Source organism: Phasianus colchicus, chromosome 33, assembly GCF_987193195.1.
Source record: "Phasianus colchicus chromosome 33, bPhaCol1.hap1.1, whole genome shotgun sequence".
In the NCBI taxonomy this organism is placed as follows: Eukaryota; Metazoa; Chordata; class Aves; order Galliformes; family Phasianidae; genus Phasianus; species Phasianus colchicus.
In genome coordinates this window covers 1,021,131-1,033,947 of record NC_143468.1, presented here as the reverse complement: position 1 = coordinate 1,033,947, position 12,817 = coordinate 1,021,131, and the positions used below count along the sequence as shown (strand labels likewise).

Sequence of the window (12,817 nt, the reverse complement as noted above, 5' to 3'; positions counted from 1 at the left end):
ATGGGTGTGAAGAGGAAACAAATTTACTGTCTTCATCAGCTTGGTGCGGTTAACAGATTTTTGCCAAATTGTTGACTCCACCCAGAAATACGCTTTGCGATGCAGAAGAGAATAAAAGAGCAAGAGCATTGGAATAGGACTTAGTGAGTAAGTGGACTCTCATATCTTTGTGTCATCTGGAAAAATATGTTTTACAGCGATGTAGTCATGTTCTTCCCTCCTCCCACCTTTCTATCCGTTCTTAACAATTTCGCGGTTTATCTTGATTCGGATCTTTTGCATTGAGGTTCAGTGTCAGGCAAGCATTTTGGTGGAAATCAGCAAGAGTGAGGCTTTCACAATTCCCCCAAGCACACCCCGAATCTCCTACTTATGTGGAAAACTGCTGATGGATTTTCAAGAAGCAGTTTCGTGGTGTAAAGCAAGAATACCACACATTAACATTTGACAACGGTCAGCATTTCTTTATTATCCAGAAAGGAGGTGCTTAGCAGGCTTATCCCCATCGCTGGGGATGGGAGTGCCTTCTCCGGGGGAAAACTCCCAGAGAACATTTCTTCCAGCACCTGAGGTAGCTGAGTACCAAGACACCAAGAACCTGAGCAGAAGAAAGAAGAGAATGGGGATGACCAAGCTCCTCCAGTTTGCTTTTCTGATGGACACAAGGACTGCTGAACCCGGAGAGAAATGGAAGGACCCTTCCAACGCTGTAAGTGGTAATGATGACCGAAGGAAGAAATACAGCAGAAAAATAGAGGCAGGGAAAACCACGACTTGAGAAAGTAGTATTTTTGATTTAAATTGGCAGACAAAGGATCAGGATGAGATTGTCATATCTGATCATTCCTAAACAAGGAGCAACAAGAAGTTTGAAGAAGCTCGTATGCCTTCAGAAGTAGTTAAGAGTTACGATATCGCGGTGTATATGATGCATGTTTTAAGAGCTACAGCAAAGACATGTAAGAACACGTGAATCTTTGTAGGAAGACTGAATTTACTTTAGAGAAATGTATTTTTCAGTCACAAGCAGCTACTTCAAAGTATCTGGCTCTGAAATAGAAAATTCGTCTATTAGATATCATGCAGATGCCTTCAGGGTATCATTTTAGTCATGACTATAATCTTTAAGAAAAACAAAATTCCTAATGCTTAACTCCAAAAAAAATCAATAGGTGTCAAAGGAAATACATTATGCAGCACTTTGAGCATTTCAGTCATCCAAGAATACAGTATATATATGAGCTTCCAATGTGGACTAAACATCTTATGTTTGAACTTAAAGGATCTCTCATAAGACTTGGGCAACAAAGTGCTGTTTGAAAATATCACAGGTATCAGCCTTCAGCCACAGGCACTGGGAAAATCAGCCCACAGAGCAGCTACAGGAATCAGTGATGTAAATGCTTTTGAACGTCACTGGGAGGGAGGATGCTGGGCATCAATCTCTTCATGCAACGGGACATGGGAGAGTCAGGAATGTCACACCCAAGGGACTCGAGCAATGTTGGCCAAGGGTTCTCCAGCTGTCTGCAGCCCGCCCAAGGCCACAGGCTGCAGCTGGAGAATAAGCACCATGCCAACACTGGGACAGGGACACTTTGCCTCCAAGAGAATGGTCTTCTTCCTTGGCTGGTGTCCCCAGGAAAGATAAGGACAATCCCAGAGAAATGAAGGGGAGCTCAGAATTTTGTTGGAAAAAGGCAGGTTGTATCTGCTCACGGCCTCCTCCACGCTGCCACCTGCCACCAAGAGATGCTTTTCTCGGGAGGCAGCACGAGCTGCTTGTAACATCCCACATGGCAGCTCCACAACTGGGGGAAATGTGCTCACTCAGCCAAATGCCTGGGTGCTGACCACGCTCAGCTCATCCAGATAAGACGCCCAGATTGAGTCACTCTGACGTCTCCAGACAAGATGGGAAGATTAGAGCAGAGCTGGAGTCGCATCAGCCTCCTCCAGGTGAAACTCGATAGGCAGCCTGGGCTCCAGCAATCCCTTCAGATCTCTTACACAAGGAACCGTGCACGGCACAATTGTCCACACGAAGCAAAGCCCAGACTTGGCTGAGAAGCTGATGCTGAGCCCAGCTGCAGACCTCACCAAGAGGCAGCTTTGGGTCCTGCGCAGCCAGCAGGTCCTGGCACAAAGCGCTGGAGGCAGCACGGGCAGAGAAGCCACCAGGATTCCTTGCTCAGATGGTGAGACTGAAAAGAAACAGAGCTAAAATTAGGCACCAAAGCCGCTGACTCTTCACCAAGCCAAACCCAAAGCACTCTTGGCAAAGGCCCAGCTGCTCTGAGGCATTGCTTTCCCATCCTCTTATTCTGGGGACAAACAGAGCTGTGTCCCCCAACTCCCCTACTGCTCCAAGGGACGAGGAAGCCTCTCCAAAGGCCCCACAGCCCTTCCCCATGGCCTGGAGTTGGTCTTTTCAGAAGGCTGCACCTCCTGACCCACCACGGGGACACAGCAGCTGCCAGCAAGTTGCTTTGGGACTCCCACACCACTACTGAGAGCGGTTTCTGTCTCTTTGATGTCTGCTTGCGATGCAGGAGCTGAAGCTCAGCTCAGATCAAACACATCAGCATTCTGCCCACCTTGCTCCCCATCCCCTCCAGCTAGACCCAAGCTCTCCCACTCACTCTCACAATAACACAAACACACCGAGAGACTGGGCCAACTTCTCAGACATCCCATTGTTATGAGATGCCCATGGGTCAGGACAGAACATCCCTCCTCGGCCTCTCATCTTCCCACTGCTGGTAAGTGGAGAGCAGGAGGAGCTGCTAGTCACTACTGATGCTCATGGCTGCTGACCTTGCTCTGCGGATTGCTGTAAGTCAGCATTCACATCCATGCTCTCCGGCAGCTGCTGCTTACAGGACTCTTTCTGTTCCCATCTTTCCCTACCACAGAGCAGAGTCCACTCCAGGGCAGCGCCTGCAGATGCAGCCACAACAGCAGGGTGATCTGATGTCTGCTCCCTCCCCACCACTGTCTTTTCCATCACAATCACTGTGTTTGGTCTCTGCTGGTTTAGCCACTCCTCTATGCCAGCATTTGTGCACCAGGAGCATAGTTTTCTGTTTCTGATTTCTGCATACCATTACATGTCTTCTTCCTGATGATTATGAAGGCAAAGAGGCAAATAAACTCCTTTGTTAGGTCTGCTTTAGTTTCTGCATCACCAGAACGCTGTGGTGAGCTGTGACATGAGTAGAACCATAATGAGTGCGTTACTCTGCATAAAGACTGAGCCCTAGATTATGGCATGGGTAAATCCATTGTCTCTGAGTAGTCTAAAGACACAATAAGTGATGACACCTGCTCTGGAAATTGTGATTCCAAGGGTAGGATTATATGAGGATCTACCCACATTTCCCCAGACACCAGCACTCCTCCATTCTGGGCTCCCTGCCTGCACCCATCTACTGGTCATTCGAGGACTGAGAGTCCAGAGTCCCTCCTATGTGGCCTTGCAATTTCAGGCAGTGCTATGACACATAGAAGTCAAAGGGAGCTGAATCACTGAATCATAGAATACCTTGATCTAGAAGGAACCCAAACCCCTGCCACCACACAAACCCAAACCCAAAGTCTGAGAGCTCCAGCAGCTCAGGGCAACCAAGTTGCTTCCCCAGAGCAATAGTCACTCTGCTGGGAAGTGACTTCCAAAGCAGTGACAACAAGACATAGTGAATGTTCTCTGCAATTTATTGAGAATGGCAACATCCCAAGGACATACCACAAACAGAAGAAGAAGGGAGGTGGGGACAATACATCTTGCTCCATGTCACCAGGGGCCTGGCACAGAAAAGCAAGCTCGGTCTCTTTAGAAAAAGTCCTCTGGGCACCTGCAGCCACAGAAGGAGTCTTGTTTGCCCCTCGGGTACCACAACCCATGACACAAGTGAATGGAAGCAACAGGATGTACTGCATGCAGAAGCACCCCAGGGCTACGGCCATCAGGACAGAGGAAGAAAGAGTGGTTTTATACACGTTTGCCACAGGGGCAGCCAGAAATGTACAATGCAGCAAGGAAGGCAGAGCGGTTCCTCCTTGAAATCAGCTCTCCGTACGGGGTATCCACGTGTGAGACTTTGCTCAGACTGTTATTTCTTCACTGAGTAGGAGGCTGGTGAGCAGTGTGTCATGGCCCCCAGGCTCCCATGCTGGGGACGAGCCAGGTAGACCAGCTGGCTCATGCTGGCCATGAGGGACACAGTTTGTTGCATGGTGGGGTACCGGAGATGGATTTAAGGAGGCTGGGCTGCTGCCGGGGGAAGGGAGGAGATGCTTGGTTTCTTTCTCAGTCGGCCTTCAGGGCTCAGAACCTCACTCCTGAAGACTTGACGGAGGTGGTTGTGACGCATCTCCGTATGGAGGAGGATCCCCCACCACCGGAGCTGAAGTTGCCACCCCCAGAGCCGCAAATCCTTCCGCTTCCAGAGGAGAAGCCTCCGCTGTACATTCCTCCTCCCATTCCACAGCTGCCGCCAGAGCTTCCACCTCCAAAGCCTCCTCCTGAGCCACATACACCTCCGAATCCTCCTCCCATGCTGCTGCCTCCGAATCCTCCTCCCATGCCGCTGCCTCCAAATCCTCCTCCCATTCCGCTGCCTCCAAATCCTCCTCCCATTCCTCCTCTTCCTCCAGAGATGGTGGTCCTGCCTACCACAGCTGGAAGAGACATAGAGGTTATACATGGGCCAGTGGGCAGGTTTTCTCAGTTAAGATGCAACCTACCACGTCTTTGCAGACACTTACAGACATTGACGTTGGACATCCCATCATTGCACAGCCTGTGTGAGGAAACAGAAAGGGTTAATCCTAGGGGACAAGATAGCTTCTTTGGCTGAGAATACTCCTAGCTATATTCTCTAGCTATATGTACCCTATTCTTTTTGAGTTTCACAACTGTTCTTGAGTCACTGCAAGAAAAGTCAAAAACTTCTGTGTTTCTGACTAAGAATTACATCAAATGTAATATATCAGGTTTATCTCCAGAGGGATATGTAAAGACCGCACCTGCACATGGTCTGTCAAGAAAGGTTAAGAAGACACAAATAAAGGAAAGTACCTGTTCTCCTCTCCCTCCAGCAGCTTCCTGTACATGGCAATCTCCACATCCAGGGCAATCTTGACGTTCAGCAGCTCCTGGTATTCCTTCAGCAGGCGAGCCAGCTCCTCCTTGTCCTTGCTCAGAGCAGTTTCCAGCTCTTCCAATTTCACCCTGGCATCCTTCAGAGCCATCTCACCCCTCTCCTCAGCCTCAGCAATAGCTGCCTGCAGCTGCTGGTTCTGAGGAAGGAGAAGGACACTCCTTCAGATCACATTTTATTCCCTAACAAAAGCCCTCAAACCCAAACTGGAAGGATCAAGGATAAAAGACAGCACTCTGCAGAGTCAATAGTGGTAGAGTTGAAGAACACATTTTTGCCCTATAATCCATAGACATTATATTTGACACATTCTTATGCTGATATCTAGAGAGACACCACACATCCCTACCTGCTTCTTCACATTCTCGATTTCAGTCCGCAGCCGCTGGACGTTCCTGGTCAGCTCCTGGATCTCGATCTTGGTGTTGCGCAGGCTGTCCCCGTGCCTTCCAGCAGTGGTCTGCAGCTCCTCATACTGATGGCATAGGCATAGAAAACCATCCATGAGACAGCCTACCCAGAACCCAAATGTCCCCTTGCTCCATGGCACGGAGACATCCAGCAGCAAGGGGCCATCCCAGCTGCCATGGCTCTCCCCAGCTCACCCGGCTCTGGTACCAAGCCTCAGCTTCAGCCCGGCTGTTCTGGGCAATCTGCTCATATTGGCGTCTGACCTCCTCGATGATGCTGTCCATGTCCAGGTGCCGGTTGTTGTCCATCGACACCACCACAGACAAGTCCCGGCTGATCGTCTGCATCTGAGACAGTTCCTGCAACCAACACAGGAACAAACCTGAGCATGGGAGCAGAGGAGCCCTAGCGATGCTCCACACACATCCCCATGGGCACCCATCCATCTGCAGGGTCCTGAGCCACATCTCCCCTCCTCACCCTTGATCCTGCCCAGCCCAGGAAAGGCTCCTACCTCCTCATAGATGGCCCTCAAGAAGGTGATCTCATCAGTCAGAGCTCCCACCTTGGCTTCCAACTCCACCTTGGCCATGTAGGCAGTGTCCACATCCTACGGGAAAGATCACACTCTAGACTGTGGCTTCTTCCCACCCTATGAGCAGCCAACAAGCACTTTCTCCAACCAGAAGCTTTCTGTCCCACATCTGCCTCCTCCCAGCCTCCTGCCATCCGCTCCCCTGTACTCACCTTCTTCAGCACCACAAACTCATTCTCAGCAGCAGTGCGCCTGTTGATCTCTTCTTCGTACCTGTGGAAGAGGACAAGCCAGATAAGTCTCCTGCACAGCTCATCAAAGTAGTGGTGGCACCTCCTCTTCCCTCCACAGAACCCCTCTCACACTCCTGGGGAGCTCCCAAGGGCAGACAATAGAGACCTGCGTGCAGCCCCAGCTCTCCTGCCTTGCTGCTCACTCCATCTCCACACTTACTTGGTTTTGTACTCCTCCACGTATTGGCGCATGTTCTGCAGCTCAGATTCCAGCTCTCCCCTCTGTCCCAGCAGAGACTCCAACCTCCTCCTTAGGCCCTGGATGTAGTTCTCAAAGATGACATCCAGGTTCTTCCTGGGTCCCGAGGGCCCTTGCTGCTGCAGGAGCTCCCATTTGGTGGAGAGAACTTTGTTCTGCTGCTCCAGGAAGCGCACCTGAAAGCCCACAGAGGGTTGTGTGAGACCTTCACCTCGGGATCCTGTGAGGCATCAGACTCCTCAGATATCCTGCTTCTTCTGGAAGTCATGAGAATTACCCACTCGGGCTGACTCAAACTTTCAAGCTTCTAAAGTGCACGATGATGCACAGCATTACTGTTTTTGAGGCCATTCTGAAATTTTCAGTTATGGACAAACTCCTTGCCAATTGAAATAGTAACTTCCATTCTCTCCATGTCATGTTTGGACATTACTTTCATCTCAGGTGAAGTTAAGTCAAGAAAGCAATCACTGTCTCATTTACTGTTCATCTATTCTTCTCCAAAGATTCTGTCTTTCTTTAGTTTCTTTTGGAATTAAATTTATCCAAGATCACTGGAAATGAATTTAACACTATTACATGTATAGGATCAGTTCATTGAAAAGAAAGTGACATCAAATAGAACTACAATAATGAGATCTCCTTAGGACATTTAAATACAATATGATGACTTTACCCTGAATCACTACAAATTAAACTGAAGAAATTACTGGGCAAGAGAATCTTCAGCATGTCCTGATGATGCTGTCTTTAATCCTCCATTAGCATGAAAACCCATTTCATTGTTCAGTATTACTTAATAAGACTTGAATGGCAACTTCTTACAAAGCCATCAGTCTTGCAGACTTTGTCAAGTAACATTAAACTTGACTATAGGGAATGTAATCCCTGTGCACGCTACAGGAATTTGTTCAATACACTCATCTCCACATAAGAGTGGTCCTAAATTCTCACCTTGTCAATGAAGGAGGCAAACTGGTTGTTAAGAGTCTTGATCTGCTCCTTCTCCTGATTTTTCACTTGCTGGATCTGAGGATCGATCTCAACGTGGACCGGCCTCAGGAGGCTCGAGTCAACATGCACTGGTTGGATGCCTCCAGGGAAGCCAGGACCACCGAAGCCTCCCATTCCTCCTCCTATTCCTCCACCCATTGCTCCACCAAAGCCACCCATTCCTCCACCACCCATTCCTCCACCACCCATTCCTCCACCAAAGCCACCCATTCCTCCTCCTCCTATTCCTCCACCATAGCCACCGATTCCTCCTCCACCCATTCCTCTGCCACCTATTCCTCCACCATAGCCACCCATTCTGCCTGCACTGCCGTAACACCCGCCTGCAGCAAACCCTCTGCTGCCACCCATGTTATGGAGGCTCCTGCTGCTGAAGCCTCCACACTGTCCACCACCTCCTCCTCCTCTGGATGAGGAATACGAGCTGTAGCTGATCCTGCTTCTGCTGCCGCCACCTCCTCCAAAGCCACCACCAATGGCAGAGCAAGAGCTGTAGCCCCTTCTACTCCCTCCTCCAAAGCTTTTACAGGCAGACTGCCGAGACATGGCTGCTTCTTCCGAGCAGAGTCAAAGTCAGGAAGAGTAGGAAGACCAACGGAGCTGTGCTGCTGAGGACAGATGTGGAGAGAAGTGTGCACAGCCTTCTCTGTCTCCACGGCTTCGGGCATTCCCTTTTATCCGCTCCTGAAGCTCTTGGGCGTGAAGGTGGAAACCCGTTTATTATTTTCATCAGCATGGTGCTGTTGACAGATTCCCAGTGCAGCTTTGCCTTATTTGGGCCTGCCTAGAAACACACCCTTGCAATATAGAAGTGAATAAAAGAACACTGAAATAGGTCTCAGTGACTAAGTGGACTCTCATAGGTTTATGACCTGCTGGAAACCATCTTGCACGGTAACGCACTTTTCTTCAGCCCCTCATTGGACTCCCAACCTTCTTTAATAGCTCCAAATAATTGCAGATATAGATCTTCCCAATCAAACCTTCATGGAAAGGAGAAGTTTTGATGAAATAACAGCTATAATATTGCTTTCACAATCGACACACACACCCTAAATCCCCTTTTTATAGGTTAAATTGCCTTCGGCATATTAGAAGTTTCCCAATCCTCAATGGGAATTTGTGACACCAAAGTTTGAAGAGACTCAGCATATTATTCTCCCGCTAGGAAGGTATGGCATCTTGGGGCGTGAGTGCTGGCACTTTGGATGGGAGTGTCTTCACTCTGCAGGTTAAATGCCCTCCAATTGAGTCTCCTCAAATCTGAGAACACGAGCCGGGAGCTTAGACAAGGATGGATCAGAGTGGAGGCACACCATGCCTTGTCCTGCTCCTTTCCTGTGCTCATCTGGCAGTGATGGAGAAGGACAACCCTGGGAGAAGGATGGGACACTTCACGGAGCTGATTGTGACCAAGGGCAGAGAGACAAGCACTACAAAAGTGGAAAAGCAGATTGATAATTCAAGATGGTGAGGGCTTCCTCCTGCTTTGGGGAATGATGCTGATCTCTTCTTTACTCGTTTTTTTTCCAAAGATGAGACAACTAATGAGGAAAAATGTTAAGGAATGGAAGTATTTCAACTCCTAAGGAATAGTGTATACTCTTATTTTCAAGTTTTTCTTGGGGTAAGGTAAGATGTGTACTCTATAGGACATCTTTGAAATAAAGAAGCTGATTTTTTGCATGTGAATGAAATTTACAACAATTATTCATAAAGTTCCAAATGAAGGATAGAAAATATAAAATAAAACTAATGTACAAGTATTTCGAAGAACCTAGAATACAGGCAGTGGATAAAAGGAGGCAGAGATCTGTAAATATCATTTGAAACATCTTCTGTGTGCATTGTCTGCCTGGATATTGGAAGGTAAATAACTATTTCAGTTAATGTATGAACTAGGTACTAACATTTACATTGCCTCTGATATACAGCCAGAGCAAGTAATCAAGAAATGACAAAGAAAATATACATTGAAAACCTTCAAAATATTTAAAACAACAATAAGCATGAACATAGGCAGTTCAAATGATCCGAGCATGAACTTTTACACTCGGAATCTCCATTAAGACTTGGGCAACAAAGTGCTGTTTGAAAATATCACAGGTATCAGCCTTCAGCCTTCAAAGACTTGGGAAAATCAGCCCACAGAATAACATAAATGATTCTGGATGTCACTGGGAGGGAGGATGCTGGGCACCAAACTCTTCATGCAACGGGACACGGGAGAGTCAGGAATGTCACACCCAAGGGACTCGAGCAATGTTGGCCAAGGGTTCTCCAGCTGTCTCTGCAGCCCGCCCAAGGCCACAGGCTGCAGCTGGAGAATAAGCACCATGCCAACACTGGGACAGGGACACTTTGCCTTCCAAGAGAATGGTCTTCTTCCTTGGCTGGTGTCCCCAGGAAAGATAAGGACAATCCCAGAGAAATGAAGGGGAGCTCAGAATTTTGTTGGAAAAAGGCAGGTTGTATCTGCTCACGGCCTCCCTCCACGCTGCCACCTGCCACCAAGAGATGCTTTTCTCGGGAGGCAGCACGAGCTGCTTGTAACATCCCACATGGCAGCTCCACAACTGGGGGAAATGTGCTCACTCAGCCAAATGCCTGGGTGCTGACCACGCTCAGCTCATCCAGATAAGACGCCCAGATTGAGTCACTCTGACGTCTCCAGACAAGATGGGAAGATTAGAGCAGAGCTGGAGTCGCATCAGCCTCCTCCAGGTGAAACTCGATAGGCAGCCTGGGCTCCAGCAATCCCTTCAGATCTCTTACACAAGGAACTGTGCACGGCACAATTGTCCACACGAAGTGCAAAGCCCAGACTTGGCTGAGAAGCTGATGCTGAGCCCAGCTGCAGACCTCACCAAGAGGCAGCTTTGGGTCCTGCACAGCCAGCAGGTCCTGGCACAAAGCACTGGAGGCAGCACGGGCAGAGAAGCCACCAGGATTCCACGCTCAGATGGTGAGACTGAAAAGAATCAGAGCTAAAATTAGGCACCAAAGCCACTGACTCTTCACCAAGCCAAACCCAAAGCACTCTTGGCAAAGGCCCAGCTGCTCTGAGGCATTGCTTTCCCATCCTCTTATTCTGGGGACAAACAGAGCAGTGTCCCCCAACTCCCCTACTGCTCCAAGGGATGAGGAAGCCTCTCCAAAGACCCCACAGCCCTTCCCCATGGCCTGGAGTTGGTCTTTTCAGAGGGCTGCACCTCCTGACCCACCACGGGGACACAGCAGCTGCCAGCAAGTTGCTTTGGGACTCCCACACCGCTACTGAGAGCGGTTTCTGTCTCTTTGATGTCTGCTTGCGATGCAGGAGCTGAAGCTCAGCTCAGATCAAACACATCAGCATTCTGCCCACCTTGCTCCCCATCCCCTCCAGCTAGACCCAAGCTCTCCCACTCACTCTCACAATAACACAAACACACCGAGAGACTGGGCCAACTTCTCAGACATCCCATTGTTATGAGATGCCCATGGGTCAGGACAGAACATCCCTCTCCAATCCCTCATCTTCCCACTGCTGGTAAGTGGAGAGCAGGAGGAGCTGCTGGTCTCAAACACTGCTAGTGCTCTTGACCACAACGTCAAGTGCCTGGGGCTCGCTTCATGGTCAATGTCCACTTCCACTCTGACAGACATCTTCCAAGCTGCCCTCTCACTACTGCACACAGGGCCACTGCCATTTTCCCCACCTGATGTGGCACACCTGTCCCATCCATGGGTAGACCTGATGGGGATGTGGTCTGCAGGTTATTCAGATACCTTGGCTGCATCAATGACTGTGCCATGAAGGTTAAGATAGTGTCTGAGCCTACTGGCTGCTCATCATCAGACCAGAGCTCCCTCAGCCCCTGCCACCTTCAGGATCACGCTGTGAGGGAATGCTGTCACTGATAAAAGTCAAGAAGAATCGAATCATAGAGACAAAATATCTCATCACCAAGTCTGACTCCTGGCCCCAAACAGCACCACTTAAAATCTAAAACCTGTGTCTGGTAGCATTGTCCAAACACAACTCAGGACTGTGCCCACTGCCCTGGGGAGCTGTGCCATGCCCACTGCCCTCTGGGACAGAATCTTTCCTTAACCCCCACCTGACCACGCACAACACAGTTCCATGTTGTTCCCTTGGGTTCTGTCACTGTCCCCACAGAGCAGAGCTCAGCACTACCCCCTCACTCCCTGTGTGGGGCTGTGGGGCTATGAGGGGCTGTAGGTCTTGAGGGGCTGTAGGACATGAGGTCCCTTCATGGGAGAGGCTGACCAAGGGACCTCAGCCATTCCTTGTATCCTTTGCTCACCAGGCCCTTCCCCATCTCTTTACTCTGACTGGGTCAACTTCTCAGACATCCCAAGGAGCCTCCTTGGGGTGCACTGTGATAGTTTTATGTCCTTCTGACATTATGGTGCCCAAACTCTCACGCAGTGCTCCAGGTGATACTGAACCAGGCAGAGCCTTTCCACACTGAGCAGAAGAACAACCAAAGATCCCACCAACTCACATCTCCCATGGCAATACTCATTCTGCTGAGAAGTAACCTCTAAAACAACGACAAGAAAACATCACAAATGTTCTCTGCAATTTATTGAGAATGGCAACATCCCAAGGACATACAATGAACAGAAGAGGGAGGGAGGTGAGGACAATACATCTTGCTCCATGTCACCAGGGGCCTGGCACAGAAAAGCAAGCTCGGTCTCTTTAGAAAAAGTCCTCTGGGCACCTGCAGCCACAGAAGGAGTCTCGTTTGCCCCTCGGGTACCACAACCCATGACACAAGTGAATGGAAGCAACAGGATGTACTGCATGCAGAAGCACCCCAGGGCTACGGCCATCAGGACAGAGGAAGAAAGAGTGGTTTTATACACGTTTGCCACAGGGGCAGCCAGAAATGTACAATGCAGCAAGGAAGGCAGAGCGGTTCCTCCTTGAAATCAGCTCTCCGTACGGGGTATCCACGTGTGAGACTTTGCTCAGACTGTTATTTCTTCACTGAGTAGGAGGCTGGTGAGCAGTGTGTCATGGCCCCCAGGCTCCCATGCTGGGGACGAGCCAGGTAGACCAGCTGGCTCATGCTGGCCATGAGGGACACAGTTTGTTGCATGGTGGGGTACCGGAGATGGATTTAAGGAGGCTGGGCTGCTGCCGGGGGAAGGGAGGAGATGCTTGGTTTCTTTCTCAGTCGGCCTTCAGGGC

At 49.5% G+C, this 12,817-nt stretch overlaps 1 protein-coding gene across 5 annotated transcripts; it reads right to left on the bottom strand.

Annotated features, from left to right (window-relative positions):
- Positions 1-4,327: 4,327 nt before the first annotated feature.
- Positions 4,328-8,298, bottom strand: LOC116235250 (keratin, type II cytoskeletal 4-like). 5 transcript variants are annotated; one of them, XM_090128472.1, is made up of 11 exons: positions 7,800-8,160; positions 7,555-7,721; positions 6,562-6,776; positions 6,321-6,381; positions 6,088-6,183; positions 5,768-5,932; positions 5,512-5,637; positions 5,081-5,301; positions 4,768-4,802; positions 4,594-4,680; positions 4,328-4,518 (listed from the first exon to the last, which is right to left on the bottom strand). In XM_090128472.1, the coding sequence occupies exons 1-11, from the start codon at positions 8,158-8,160 to the stop codon at positions 4,328-4,330; spliced, it is 1,725 nt and encodes a 574-aa protein (XP_089984598.1). The 5 variants fall into 5 exon arrangements, with proteins under 5 accessions (XP_089984598.1, XP_089984597.1, XP_089984599.1 ...); XM_090128471.1 differs by having other exon boundaries at positions 4,328-4,566; positions 4,618-4,680; positions 7,555-7,790; positions 7,884-8,160; XM_090128473.1 differs by having other exon boundaries at positions 4,328-4,680; positions 7,800-8,298.
- Between the last annotated feature and the right edge of the window lie 4,519 nt (positions 8,299-12,817).